At 47.0% G+C, this 16,121-nt stretch overlaps 1 protein-coding gene across 1 annotated transcript in view; it reads right to left on the reverse strand.

Moving 5' to 3' along the window:
• COP1 (COP1 E3 ubiquitin ligase) overlaps positions 1–16,121 on the reverse strand; it is a 189,457-nt gene that overhangs the window by 55,151 nt on the left and 118,185 nt on the right. The window contains exon 15 of the mRNA XM_077278443.1: positions 12,733–12,849. Within this exon, the coding sequence (XP_077134558.1) occupies positions 12,733–12,849 (117 nt within the window). The remainder of the gene's footprint in view (positions 1–12,732; positions 12,850–16,121) is intronic.

The following is a 16,121-nucleotide window of genomic DNA, read 5'->3' on the forward strand; positions in this document are numbered from 1 at the left end:
CCTGCATAAACCCGCCCACACCACCGATTGGCTGCTTTCTTTGTACTCTGTATCCTGACAGAAAGCAGCCAATCAGTGGTGGGGGCCTGGCTGGACCAGGACGCACGAGACAACTAGTCCTGTAGTGATAATCTTCTGCTAATAAAACATTGAATTGTATCGAAACAGCCCAGTAAGTGACACATTACTACATAGCAAAAACCTGCCAATTAGAACTAATAAAATATATAAAGAAATCACTGACTCAGAAGCTCAGCCATGTTCTCATCTCCTCACTGTTCTATACCAGGCTACAAACAAATGGCTGCAGCAGGAGCCTCCCCCCTCTGTCCTAGATTGCTGGAACACACATAACTAAAGCCTGCCCAGCAGTATTTCCACACCTGAAAATGTAACAGACCAACAGGAAAAAAAACCCTACTTTCTGCAAAACGGTTCCAGAAACCCACAGAAAATTCTTCAGACTGACAGGGAGTAGGCGCAATATTCTCTGGTGTTTTTACTTTTTAGGTTTCTAAGTTTAGGATTTCTTCAAAAAGGTTTTCCACAATGGATCCCATTATAAGCAAAGTTTAAATAGGAATGTTTATCAAGCAGATATTTTCTGTAAAAAAAAATAAAATAAAATCCCGAAATAAAAAAATATGACAACAATATAAGCGTAAAAAGAAAACATGCTCTGAAGTTCAAACAGCAGGTTTCAGCTGATAGTGAATATATATTCAACGGGTCTAAACTCCGGACGGAGATGGGAAACCCCAAACAGAAAGACGAACGCTTGGAGACTCGGCAGACGAGCTCAGGATGAAGCCCAACATGAAGAAAATCAAAGGAAAAGCTCCAGGGCAGTGAGAATCTCGGTGGAATCAGACAATACCTAAGGAAACGTAGACAAGTTCAACTGATGAAGGCCTGACCATTCTCAAAATTAGACACTCCGTGGAAAGTCGGTTTTGTTTTCTGGGCCTCAAAGTATTTTGGGCACATCGGTTCCACCACTGAGAAATTAGAACATCCACAGGTGAGTGGACCAGAAGGGATCATGGGTTTACCGCCACAAGATAAAACTGGTTAACTAGTTTGGCCTCTGTAGTCTCACAAGGAAAGTGAGGAAAGTACGGTAGTTCCCAGACATCTCCACTTCCGTCTTGGTGAAATAGTAGGATTGGCCAGTCCAGGTCACCCTCAAAAAGGTTAGTCAAAGGCCTTACCGATGTCAAAGACTATTTTCAGTGGATCATCTACTGCTCCTCTAACGTCTATTCCCAAAAGCATTGCACTGCATCGTACGGTGTCAAATCTTTTTAAAGAATGAAGGAACTAAAAAATTGTTCTTGCTGTTATCGGATCCAAGATATCTAATGGACGAAAGAGTTTACTTGGAGTTATATGGAGGAGAACAGCTGTTGTACCAGAGATGTTTCCAGAGCTCGCATACTACATGGTCTGTGCCTGCATTTTGGCTTGAGAACCCAGACTATTGTCCAGTTGGGCCAAACACAAAGTTGGCCTGATGGTCCACTGCTACTTCCAGCATCACAGTAGTCACAGGCCAGGAGAGCCATCTGCGGCCATTATAACGACATCAGGGAGCAAAGCTCTCAGCTTCAATCAGGGAATTACTACAGAAGAGCTCTTCTGAGGACAATATGTTCTGCGGTACCAAAGCACAGCAGCTCCATTCTGAAGATCAGCTCAAAAACTTCTTGCTCTAGTTTTTAACAGTAGTGTCACAAATTTTACATTGTTTTACTGCACATAGTCATCCAAGGGCAAAGCCACATTAAGTCCCCATTACTTAGGTCGACTTTTGCTCATAAGGGCTCATGCAGATGACCATATTTTCGGGCCAAGTGTGATCTGACAAAACATCAGATCGCACAAAATATCAGATCACACTCGAACCAACATTATTCTAAGGGGCCGTGCACATGTCCATTTATTCCTCGGACTGAGTCTGGCCAAGGAAAAATAAAAAATTTGCAGCATTTACAATTTGCATCAGATACTCAAATCTCTCGGACCTGCAGGTCAATGAGTCCGTGGGAAAATGTCAGACTGCACTCGGATGACATCTGACTGAGGTTACATTTTCACGGACTGACAGAATGGAGAAATTTTTATTTCCATCTTCTCCACATCTGAGAAATATGGATAAGTATAAATCGGACCAATTTCTCAGATGAGAAAATACTTTTGTGTGGCCTTATAGCGCAAGAGTGATCATTACTGTATGAACATGGCAGGGATCAGCCGACTATTGGTAAAAAAAAAAATAATGCTAGATTGTATTGTGTAGCCTAAAAAAAAATCATTTTAGGCGGCACCTCTCTGGTGTACACAAAAGATGTTCTTTCAAATTCATTATGAATATATATATATATATATATATATATATATATATATATATATATATATATATATATATATATATATATATATATATATATATATATATATATATATATATATATATATATATATATATACACATACACACACACACACACACACACTTCTTTGTATTGTGTGTATCTGTTACTTAATATATACTTTCATATTACTACTACCTTCTGCACTTTATTTAAATATTAAATATTGAGAGGATCTTTATATATATTATTTTGTTTTTTATATTCCAGTCATGTGAGATTTGTTATGTTTCATTATTAATCTGTATGAATATTATTCTTTATAATTTATATTATATATATTTATAAATCTTGTTCCAACGTGCCCCACCCCCCACACACAGGAATTATTTGTTATCAATTTTAATTATTTGTAATAAAAAACATCACGTTTTAATTTGTATATTGTGTTATATTGCCTTTTATGATAATAAAATAATTTGACTTAACTGATTGACATTATATAGGTATGACCGGTTCTCCTCCGGCTCTTGTTGGTGAAGCTTTCCTCAGAGACTACACCGATCTCCAAGCCATACAATGGCGTATGGTGGAGCGCCGTTTGACCGGACTTGTCCATCAATCTAGATAAGGGGCAGACACCACTTTAATTGGCTTCAGAATTCAGGAGACTAGAGAGGGAGCCATCGGAGAAACATCTGACAATACATCTGATGACATGCTCTTCTAGTCATCTGACCCATAATTGGCTGCAGCGGTGCTGTGATTTCTATAGGAGCGCACACTGGTTTCGCAGCCACCGGAGACCTCTGGGGTGCCAGTGCTGGTTCCGCAAAGGTGCCCATGCCCCTGATTATTTTAAATTGATATAGGACCAAAAATATATATGTTTTACTGTTAGATATCCCCATTAAAACCAAAGATCTTGTTTTCTAGTTATGGCATTGCGTTAACACACGGAGAAAGTCATAACCGTGGACATTAGAGAAATGGACTATCAGCTTAAATAGATAAGGGCCTCTGTATAATTCTACTCTTCAGTCTCCCTGATCGCACCGCACATTAGGAGCCGGTAAGTGCCTTCATACAAAGCATTATTTTAGGTACTTTGGAAGCTTTAAGAGATGTTTAATCTGGGGGGGAAAAAAAAGAAAAAGTGCCTTATTTCGTGGCTGAACAAGGCAATATGTGATATTACATGGCGGGCACTCAGCAACTGGAATGAATGCTAGCCTAAGTAGTAATTTATTCTAAGGGTATTTAGAAGACACTGATGGTCAGATGCAAAGCTTAGAAATAAAGAGGAAAAAAAAAAAAGGAGCAATTACACTATGGCAGTACCGAGGCGGACATTTAGTTTCCTGCAAATTCACAGTTATGAGGTCGGATGTCCTGGCCCACTAGAGTCTTCGGAGTAGGGGCCTCGCGGATGTGAGCTACCCAGGAGCGCGGATTCCATGGATATGCTGCCGCTGAGCAGTGTCCTGCCCTCTTCTTTACAACCTTCTCTTCTGACAGGCCCCAGCAATGGCTGGAGGTTATAGATGACATTCAGACAGCTCTGGATAATGGGCTTGACATGGAGTGCGGTGGTGGGGGAGGGGTACATGCGCCCTTTCCCTTTTAATTGTATTGTCAAAAGCTTTTGACACAGCAGGCGATAAAGCGGTCAATGAAAGAGAGCAAAACGTGCACACAGGCGAAGAAGAGCTTCAAAATAGAGGGCTAGCCTCATACGGATCATAAGGAAGGCAGAGACATTCATGAGCGGCCAAGATTCTGCTCATCTCATTCTATTTGTGCATTTTACACGTTCACTCATTTCTAATTATTCCTGGCTCACTGTGCAACCCCCATGACACTTTCACCCCTGTGCAAAGTGGCTATGACATCCTAAGCCAAAAGTGAGAAAGAGGAGACGCTCCCGCACCATTTAATAGGGTTGCACTGACATACAACTAGGATTTTATCGAACAACCGTGAGACATGCGGCCATGGCGACTCTGACATAGTATTCAATCACACCGAGGACACTCTTAGTACCCGAGCATGCTCAGATAACACCTTAAACCCAGCACGTCTGCTGATCACTAGTGATGACCTATTCTTAGTATAGGTCTTCAGTGTCACATCAGTAGGAGGGGGGGCATCGATGAGCTGATTGAAGGGGGCCCGGCACACAAGTGTCAGTATAGTACTGAAGCTCAAATAAATGGTAGGGGGTGCGGATTGGGTCAAATACAGGATTATGGGACAGTGCGGGGACAATGAAGAGAAGCAGATTATACTGAACACTGCTAGGACTTTTTAGTTATCTGTTAAAGAGATAAGTTTTTTTAAAAAAAAGTTTAAAGGGACTCTGTCACCTGAATTTGGAGGGAACAATTTTCAGCCATAGGGGCGGGGTTTTCAGGTGTTTGATTCACCGTTTCCTTACCCGCTGGCTGCAATATTGGATTGAAGTTCATTCTCTGTCCTCCATAGTACATGCCTGCGTAAGGCAAGATTGCCTTGTGCAGGCATGTACTACAGAGGACAGAGAATGAACTTCAATCCAATATTGCATGCAGCCAGCGGGTAAGGAAAGGGTGAATCAAACACCCGAAAACCCCGCCCCTATGGCTGAAAATTGTTCCCTCCAAATTCAGGTGACAGAGTCCCTTTAATATGGGAAATCTGTGCAAAAAAAAAAATCATCCCAATTTATCGTCATCAAATTTGCAAAAAGAGCACTTGAACAGTAATTTTTAGGCAGGATTCACAGTGCAGGCACCCGCTTGTCTGTGCAGTGATTAGGGCATTTCAGATTTCGTGATTGCTGCATTGAGAAGCAATGATCCACATGAGCGGTTAAAGATGGAGCGCTGCTGCGTCTGGGAGCAGAGATTTGCTGGATACATATAATGGCACGAGGAATGAAACCTTCCTTGTTTGCATTGGAAGAGATTTATCACCACACGTCCCTCAGTTGTACATTGCAAGTTTCACAGCGAGGAGGGAAGCAGACTTGGTGGATGCCAGTCCTGAGACATACTCCTCACCGTGGGCTCCTTCGTTTTGCAGTACAAGCTCTAGACACAAGGTGCCTCGGCCATATCTAGGCATAATATACTCTTCTTACAAAACAGATGCAATTAAAAGTGTGGACCCTATTGTTTTCATTTTGCACTTTGATGAATAGAAGGAAAGAAAAAAAACGTAAAAATGAGGAGGAGAGGAGTAAAGATCTCTGCATAGATGACGCTCCAGCAGCCGGCAGATGGAGACCAGAGATGACTGCTCTTGTGTCGGTCTGTAGGAAGCGTTCAGCTCATCTCAGGCCTCCATTATGACTGAATCACCTTTTACCATCCTCTATTTTTTGCTGGTTTACCTGTAAATAGAGAATAAAATCCATAGCGTCCTGATTTGGTTACACCTTGTCATGGTGTGGGATGGCTTTTATGTTATACCAGATAACCAATGGACAGGTTATTATTTTAAGCCCATACAACAGCCCGAGAACTACTCATTAGATTGCAATTAAACTTTAAGGGCTTGTCTGATTTAGATTGGGGCTAGCCTATGACATGAGGCTGCCCACCGGCAGTTCTCTGAAATGTTGTGCGACTTCTTGTGCGGAAACTACTTTAGAGCTCCGATTTTGCTGTAAATAAAACAGCCAAGTTGTAGATAAGTCGTGTGGACCTCGGTCCGATCTCGGGATCACAATGCACAGACTGGCCACTGGTCTACTGACCCAAGCGTGACAGCATCATAGAAATACATGAAGCGGTCATGCTCCAGCAGGGAGACAAGTCCATGTATCCAATCCATGCATTAGTGCTCCGTGCTCAGATCGATTTGCTTGGACGTCTGCATGAATATAAAAAAAATAGGGATTTTTGTGTGTACTCACCGTAAAATCCTTTTCTCCGAGCCACTCATTGGGGGACACAGGACCATGGGTTATGCTGCTGTCACTAGGAGGCTGACACTAAGCTGAGACAAAAAAAGGTTAGCTCCTCCCCTGCAGTATACACCCTCGTACTGGCTTCCAGACACCCAGTTCAGTGCAAAAGCAGTAGGATAGAAACAATATAACCAGTAACATTAGAATATAACATGTCAAACAAACAGTCAAGAACAAAAAAAAAAAAAAAGATCACGAGCCGAAAAAGGCTACCAGGGTGGGTGCTGTGTCCCCCAATGAGTGGCTCGGAGAAAAGGATTTTACGGTGAGTACACACAAAAATCCCTATTTCTCCTTCGCCTCATTGGGGGACACAGGACCATGGGACGTCCCAAAGCAGTCCCTGGGAGGGAAACAATACAACCAAATACCTCCATGTACCAACTGACTACAGGTGCGCAACGGCCGCTTGCAGGATACGCCTGCCAAGGGCCGCGTCCGCAGAGGAGTGGATGTGGACATTGTAATGCTTTGTGAAGGTATGCAGGCTAGACCACGTTGCGGCCTTGCAAACCTGCTCCGCTGTTGCCTGGTGCCGGATGGCCCAGGAAGCACCCATCGACCGAGTGGAATGAGCTCTAATCCCCGCCGGGATAGGCCTGCCTCTGACTCGATAGGATTCTTGGATAGCAGATCGAATCCATCTGGCTATCGTGGATTTAGACGCAGCCAAACCCTTTCTGTGACCCTCCGGGAGCACGAAAAGGGCGTCCGATTTTCTGAAGTGAGCCGTTCTGGAGATGTACCTCCTGAGGGCCCTAACCACGTCCAGAGTATGGAGAGCCTTCTCGACTCTATGTTTGGGCTGTGGGCAAAAGGAGGGAAGAATGATGTCCTCATTGAGGTGGAAAGAAGAGACCACCTTTGGAAGAAACGCCGGAGAAGGACGAAGGACTACCTTGTCCTGATGAAAGCCAAGGAAAGGAGCCCGGCAGGATAAAGCGGCGAGCTCTGAAACCCTTCTGATGGACGTCACCGCAACCAGGAAGGCAACCTTCCAAGAGAGGACCGAGAGCGGAACGTCTTGCAGGGGTTCGAACGGAGGTTCCTGAAGGACCCCTAGGACCAAGTTGAGATCCCAGGTCTCCAGCGGCATCCTGTAGGGAGGAACCACATGGGAGACTCCCTGGATGAAAGTCTTGACCTGAAGGTTGGTGGCGATCCTACGCTGGAAAAGCACGGATAACGCTGAGATCTGACCCTTGAGGGAACTCAGGGCCAAACCGGAGTCCAGACCAGCCTGAAGGAAATTCAAGATGCAAGGGATAGAGAAAACGAGAGGAGGGAGACCCCGGAGCCTACACCATGAGAAGAAGGATTTCCAGACGCGGTGGTAGATGGAGGCGGAAGACGCCTTGCGAGCACTTAACATGGTGGGGATGACCTGCTGAGAGAAACCGGCACGAGTTAGAACCCAGGTTTCAACAGCCACGCCGTTAAACGTAGGGCCCCTGAGCTCTGATGGTAAATCGGTTCTTGGCGAAGCAGGTCTGGGCGGTCTGGCAACCGCAAGGGAACGTCGGCTACGAGCTGAACGAGCTCCGCGTACCAAGCGCGACGAGGCCAGTCTGGGGCGACCAGAATGACTGGAACTCCCTCCATCTTGATCTTTCGGATCACCTTCGGCAGTAAGGGAAGGGGAGGGAACACGTATGGGAGCTGAAAATGATGCCACGGAGAAATCAGCGCGTCCACTCCTATGGCCTGGGGATCCCGAGATCGAGCAATGAAGTTGTGGACCTTGGCGTTCAATCTGGACGCCATCAGATCCACGTCCGGGGTCCCCCAGCGAAGACAGATCTGGTGAAAAACCTCTGGGTGGAGTTCCCACTCCCCCGAGGCAAGGCCCTGGCGGCTCAGGAAGTCCGCCGCCCAATTCTCGACTCCCGGAATGTACACCGCGGAGATGATGGAATGGTTGGTTTCGGCCCAACGAAGGATGAGGGAGACTTCCTGCATCGCGGCCCTGCTGCGGGTACCCCCCTGGTGGTTGATGTAAGCCACCGCCGTGACGTTGTCGGATTGGACTCGTACAGGGTGACCCGCGAGCAGGGGGTGAAAGCGACTCAGAGCAAGTCTGATAGCACGAATCTCCAGGATGTTGATGGGAAGTTTGGATTCCCGAACTGTCCAGAGGCCCTGGGCAGAGTGGTGGAGGAACACCGCCCCCCAGCCAAGAAGACTGGCGTCGGTAGTCACCACTAACCAGCGGAACGGGAGGAAGGACTTCCCCCGGAGGAGAGATGGGCCCAGGGTCCACCATACGAGAGATTGTCTGACCCGCGGGGACAGGGGACAAGGGCGGTCGAGAGAAGAGATGCTCCTGTCCCAGTTGTCTAACAAAGCCTGTTGCAAGGGACGGAGATGGAGTTGAGCAAAAGGAACTGCTTCGATTGCTGCAACCATCTTTCCCAGGATCTTCATGGCGAACCGAATGGTTCGCGGGCGAGGATGACAGAGCGTTTGGGCTCCTTGCTGAAGTGCTTGGGCCTTGGACCGAGGAAGCAAGACCAGGCCCCTTGAAGTGTCCAGGATCATTCCCAGAAAGGAGATCCGACGGGCAGGAACGGGAGAGGACTTGTCCCAGTTGATCAACCAACCTAGGCGCGAAAGAGAATCCAGGGTAATGTGGACGCTTGACTCGCAGGCCTGAAAAGACGGGCCCTTTATGAGGAGATCGTCTAAGTAAGGTAACACGACGACTCCTCGAGAATGAAGGATGGCCATGACAGCCGCCATGACCTTGGTAAATACCCTGGGCGCCGTGGCGAGACCGAAGGGTAAGGCCGTGAACTGGAAGTGATCCTCCAGAATGGCAAAGCGGAGGAACCTCTGATGAGACGGGAAAATCGGGATGTGAAGATAGGCATCCTTGATGTCTATCGAGGCCAGAAATTCCCCTCTTTCCATCGAAGAGATGACCGATCTGAGCGATTCCATCCTGAAGTGCCGGACTCTTACGCACTTGTTCAGGAGCTTCAGATCCAGAATGGGCCGCACTTTTCCGTCTTTCTTTGGCACGACGAAGAGGTTTGAGTAGAAACCTTTGAACCTCTCGTGTTCCGGGACCGGGACAATGACCCCGCTCTGGCGGAGGATGTGAATGGCGCAAAGAAGGGCGCGAGTCTGAGTTGCCGAACTGGGAAGACGAGAGGGGAAAAACCGAGATGGAGGAGGAGAGGAGAACTCTATCTTGTAGCCGGACGATACCAGATCCCTGACCCATTCGTCGTGCACGATGGAGAGCCAGGCTTGCTGAAAAAAGAGTAGGCGTCCGCCTATTCTGATGGTATCGACTGGCACCGTTCCCGAGTCATTGAGACGGGAATCTGGGAGGTCTGGAACCTCGGGTTCTGGGCTGCCTTGGTTTCCCGCGCCAGGAAGGATTCGGCCTGAAGGAGGGACGAGAGTCTCTGTCATTGCGAGAGGAACGGTCTGATCTGGAAAGCCCGGAGGGATTGGACCAGGCTGGGCTGGTACGAAAAGGCCGAAAACGAAAGAAAGGCTGGCGCTGGAAAGCCGCCTTGGGCCTCTGTTGGGGAAGGAACTTGCTCTTTCCCCCTGTGGCGTCGGAAATAAGCTGGTCAAGCTTTTCGCCGAAAAGACGCCCGCTTTGAAAAGGGAGGGAGATCAGAGATTTCTTAGAGGAGGAGTCTGCGCGCCACTCCCTGAGCCAAAGAGCCCTTCTGATAGCAATGGCGTTGGAAGCCGCCGATGCTGCGCAATTCGCCGCGTCGAGGGAAGCGAACATCACGTAATCGCTAGCCATGGCTAACTGCTTGGCTAGGTCTGCCATCTCAGACGGGAGGTCCTGTTCATTAATGGATTTCGCTAGAGCATCCACCCAGGAAACCATAGCCTTGGTCACCCAAGCCGCGGCGAAGGAGGGGGCCAGGGAAGAGCCAGAGGCTTCATACACTGAACGAGCTAGAGAGTCTAGCTGGCGTTCAGTGGGACTCTTAATTGAAGCGCCCTCCGGAACTGAAAGAAGCGTTTTAGAAGCTAGGCGTGAGACCGGCGGATCTACTAAAGGGGGATCCGTCCAGTCCTTCACGAGATCCGCTGAAAAGGGATACTTGGATGCCAGGTCCTTCTTACCCGTGAAACGCTTATCTGGATGCTCCCTGTGACGCCTGACTATATCCAGAAAAGCTGGATGAGAGGCAAAAGATTTGTGTGAACGTTTGGATCTGGTAAAAGAGACCGCGTGTTCCGGAGCGGAATTAGCGTCATCATCCACCTTAAGAGTGTGATTGACAGCTACAATGAGGGAGTCAACCGTAGCTCTGAACTCCGGAGCCTCCGGGTCCAATGATACCTCGGACTCATGTTCAGAGTCGTGAACGCTGTGAGCCCCCAAAGAGGGTGAGCGAGAGGTGGAGCTGGCAGAGTCTGAGCGGCGAGGAGAGCGCTCAGGAGAGGTAGTGCGGATCCGTTTTCTGGATGACCGAGCCTCTCTAAGTGGAGAGCGGCCCCTGCTGGCCGACGATTCCCCTGCTATGAAGGGATCTCTTAACGCCTGAAGCGGATTACCCTGAACCCCGGGAGGATTTTGAATGGATTTGATGGTGTTGGCTAAAAAATCCACGGACTGTGTGAGTGAAGCGACCCACGGGGGGGGACTAGGTACGCCAGAGTCGGTGGCGGTGGAGGGCTCCTGGGCACATGGGGCATCGCAGGCAGAGCAGAGGGGAGAACTTTGAGGCTTAGGAAGTGGGGCCTGGCAGGTGGTACATGCAGAAAAAAAGGTCGTATGTACTTTAGGTAGTTTTTTAGACCTTGACTGCGACATGATTCTAATGCAGAAAGAGGCCACAGGGACTATAAACTGGACTGGGAAGCAGAGGGAGACGCTGCAGGGGAGAAGCTGACGATGTCTCCTTACCCCGGTCCTGTGTCCCGCTGTCCTGGGAAGCTGAGAAGCCTGAGAGGAGACTGGCTGCACGTGGGCGCAGTGACACCGAGGTGCTTCCGAGCAGGAGCTGCGGCATGTGGAGTGAAGATGGCCGCCGAGATCAGGAAGGAGATCTCGACGGCTGTGAGAAGCGCCAGGAACCAGGGGCGGCGCCGCCGATGACGCGCAGGAGTGGGCGGAGCCTATCGGCAGCGACAAGCGGCTAGGCCGAAGCCGGGGGCTAAATTTGCGGCCTGGGCCCGGCGCGCGGCCGCAAAGTGCCGACGTTACAGCGCTACAGCCCCTAATGTGCCCTGCTTAAGAAGGAGCCCTCCGGACCGCCGGCGACCCCCCCCATCCCCCATGAGACACTTACCCGAGGAGGTGAGAGGAGCCTAAGGATGGTTGGGATGGTGCAGGGGATGGGAAGCCTCCATCCACCAGCCCCAGAGGGGAGTGGAGAGGAACCGTCCACCACCTGAGTCACACAGAGCATTGGTGATGCAGTGTGGTCTGCACGGACGCCACGGGAATAGGGGGCCACTGTACAGCCGAGGGTAAAACCTGGTGGACAGGGCAAATGTCCGGCAATAAAAAGGCCTGGCTGCAGAGGAGGATACTGGAGGAAAAAACCAGTGCTCCTCTGTACAACATGGGGAGATCGGCGTCCCTTTTAGGGAAAAAACCGTCGCCCAAAAATGGTCAGCTCAGGCAGTGGCTCCCACGTCGCAGGAGAGGATACGGAGAGGTGAAACTCCCGTGCTCGCCTGTTGTTGGTTCGGGGGAGATCGGACCACTAAAGAATCCGTCGCCCCCTTCGTCCGGAATGGATTAAAAAGAAAAAATCCGTGAAAATAAAAATCAGTGTGCCTCCTACGGACACTAAGCTTGAACTGGGTGTCTGGAAGCCAGTACGAGGGTGTATACTGCAGGGGAGGAGCTAACCTTTTTTTGTCTCAGCTTAGTGTCAGCCTCCTAGTGACAGCAGCATAACCCATGGTCCTGTGTCCCCCAATGAGGCGAAGGAGAAAAACTTAATGCCACTGAATTCTTGAATTATTTTAGAGCCATGTAATGCATTATTTGCCCAGCGGTGGCGCTGCATTAAATGGGATCTAAAAGGTGGTGTTTTATGGGTAATAAGTTATTGAGGCTGCCTTTATAACAGTTTTTTTTCTAACACTGTAATAGATGGTGATACCAGTAGTTCTAGTTACATTCACCAACGTTTGATCAGTCCAGTCCTTCTTTCCTCCAGGGTGAGGACGTCAGGCTGTGGTTACACATTACACTTTCCTCGCAGGGGTGTATACTAGGCAGTAATACAATGCATTGTGTATGGTCACCCGAAATATACCAGAATAAGCGGAAGTCTAGAAAGCCGTAAAGTTGTATCAGAAATCCACTTTGGAGACGGTACGGTGTATATGTTGTTCTGCATGAAGGTCAGCCCGGCCCAAAATACATTTTCGGTAGCAGAACTAGACCACATATTAAGTATGTAAGAGCCTTACCTGCACAGCCGAACGCCAGGTGGTATCGGGAAGAGGGGCTGAATTTCACACAGCATACATTTGCTTTGGCTTCGATACTAGCGACAGAGTTATCCAGGTTGGTCGACCACAGCTTTACTACAGGAGAGGGGAGAAGCAAACAAACAGCGCCAATAAATATTACACCAGATAAAGTGTTCTCTGATTGATCTGTCCCTAACCTGCAGAAAAAATGCTCTGACTATAATAAAAAACAGTTTGGGAAAACCCCCTTCTCCCACGTGTAATATTTAATTTTTTATACAAAGCTGTTCTTTACTCACTCTCCCCAGGTCTCCACTGCTCCTGTCTGTTATAGACTACAGCGCTGATGTCCCATCAGCCAGCCAATCAGTGAGCTCTGCCTGAGTTGAAGACTCAAGCCTGATTGGCTGCCATGTTACTGACATGATGACATCAGCAGACACCTGTGTGGATCCAGGTAGGGTGAGCACATGATTTATTTTTTATTAACCACATTGCAGTTCAGGTACAAGGGTTTTCTTGTATCTTGAAAACCTATAAAGTTGCTGCTGTTCATTGTCCGGTTGTTATGAGCTCCCAGTACTGAATATGCTTTTTGCCTCATTATTTCTTTTATAACCCACCACAGCAATGCTATTGGAACCCACAATACAAGTAACCGGGTACGGAGATGGAATTCAGACAATTATGGATTGATGTGTAATGTGTCATGTTTAACTTAGTCCTGACTTCAAGCCTGGCCTTCACTTACTGAACTACAAATATCATGGTCTTAAAGAGCTTGAAAGGGTCCGTTCTTGAGCCGAGGGAGTACCCTCTACAAATCCCTGTACTTCCTACAGAATAAGACGGGAGAAAAAGTTATTTTCTCTCATGAAGCCTCATGGACATCTGGAAGAATGATTGTCCTGACAAGAAACAATGAGTGCAACCATAAGTCCTGCAGTTGTCATGCCTACAGTAAAGCATCTTGACACCATACATGTATGGCTGTGTTCACAGTCTTTAAGAGACACCAACAGATCATGTTTTCAGGATTTCCTTAGTATTCCTCAGGTAATGGAATTATTGCCTTTGGAGAGGATACAATAATCATCTGGGCAATACTAAGGAAATCCTGAAAACATGACCAGATGGTGGCTCTCCAGGACTGGAGTTGGGGGACACTCATGTACAGGGGACTTTTCATCGATGGATGAAGAATAGGATCTAAACATCCTCCAAGAGCAACTTCTTCCAACGATCGAGGAGCAATTTGGTGACGAGAAATGCTTTTTCCAGTCTGATGGAGACTATGTCACAAGGCAAAAGTGATAACTAAAGCTGGCCCTACACACGAGAGGTCTATCGAATGATTAAATATCTTTTAGATGAAGCCATATATTCCCAATGATTAGCTAACAAAAATGTTCACTAATCAGTGGAATGGCACAAATGAAAAAAATGTTTTCTGAATGATCAGCACATAGACATTATGCCATGCAACATGGTCATACGAAGACATCAGACATACCCGGTCGATCCATTGGACAACTACGATCAATTGTTGCCAAAAAGTTGTATGGTGGCCAAATGTGGCTCGATGAACAAAATATTAAAATGTTGGCTCCATGTCCAGATCTCAATCCCCAGTGACAACCTTGGTTCAATCCCCAAATAGCAGGTGGAGAAAAAACACAATTTGTAAAACTCTAAGCAACTGATTAGATAAGTCAACAGTCAGAATTTGGCCCAGAAGCCGATATCCACTGGCCAAATGAAGGGCAGAAATCTTGAAAAATAATGGTCAACTATGAGAATTACGAGTCTTTGTATAAACTTTATGTCATGGGCAATAAAAGATTAAAAACCTATGAAATTTTCACTTTACTTCAGTAACCTACGAAACATCTGATTAAAAGATCTATAAACACTGAAGCCGTAAACTTTGTAAAAACCAAAATTCGTGCTAGCCACAAAACTTTTGGCCACGACTGTGTACATACTGACGTGTAAGTAACCAAACGGCCACCAAAAACCTGAGGTCCTGTCTAGGGACCAGGAATGTCAACTTGACTTTGTATTTTTTATGAACAGCTTAATCAAAACATCACGGATACATTGTAAAACCCTAATCAAGGTGATTATCAGGGATACGTGTCTACAGACAATAATTCTGACATAAAGACATCAGCTGCATTCACTGTAAAATAATGATATACAATAGCACGAAAATAGAAATGTAAATACAATATAGCATTCCCGAAATCAGAGAACAACTTCTGTGCCACATGCGGGGTTTTCGGAGCTCGCTGTGGACGCTTTGTATTGATTGTTAGTGGGTCAGTGTAAATTCAATTGTTCATGCCTGGAAGTGTGTCTGTCTAATGATTCCCGTTTCTTTTATTTGACAGCCCCGTGAAATATCCTGCTTCCGAAGCATTTCCGTTTCTTCAGAGAGGCTGGGAAGAATTGACTTTCTATACCTCACTGCTGCCAACACATCTGCTTCGTCATCACCATTGGTTCGCTATTACTAACTCATCACCAGCCTCTGAGTTTAAGTCAAGCAGAGACACCAGTGGAAATGCCCCGATGATACAATGCGATTTAAGAAAGAACAGACGTCGGGTCACTCAACAGTTGATATCTCCGAATGTCAGGTCAAGACGCCAGTGATGAGCGCAAGTGTTAGTATCTAGAGTTTGCCTAGGGTGCTCTGGTATGCACCAAGTATCGCGGGTGCTCGAGTGACATGTTCGAATCTCCACGGCCTAAAGTTTTGCGGCTGCTAGAACACGAGGGGATTGCCTGACATACACAGGCAATTCCTGCATGTATTGTGGCTGCCTAACAGCCACGAAATATGCGTCCGCGGGGACTCGAACATGTCACTCGAGCACCCGCGATACTCGGTGCATACCCGAGCAGCCGAGGCAAAAAATCAAGGAATGAGCACTTTCACTCATCACTACAGAACGGTGCTCAACATTCAGACGGCATGTGCGAGCCTCCGCCATACAGCTGGAATAGACACCGTGCAAATATTTACTGGGCCCAAACGATTTTTTAAATTGAAAATATGCAGCAATAAAAGAATTAATCAGACATAGCACCTGAGTATCTCCATAATACGGAGCCAAAAGGAGGCACCATACAGGACAGAGAGTCTACAGCTCTAATATCGAACTGGAAGACCACCATATAGAATTATGCCTTAGTTTTATAAGATTTCTACCCATGTTTAGTGACTTTAATCGTTGGTAGCCAACTCCTCTTATAGGGGAACTGCATTTAAAACTATTTTTGTACATATTGGTACAAAAATTTATTAAAAAACAACCGTTCTTTAAATTTAAAAAAGTTTTATAGCTTTACAATAACTTTTTAGGTTATATTAAATATAT

Source organism: Ranitomeya variabilis, chromosome 8 (assembly GCF_051348905.1).
Source record: "Ranitomeya variabilis isolate aRanVar5 chromosome 8, aRanVar5.hap1, whole genome shotgun sequence".
Lineage (NCBI taxonomy): Eukaryota > Metazoa > Chordata > Amphibia > Anura > Dendrobatidae > Ranitomeya > Ranitomeya variabilis.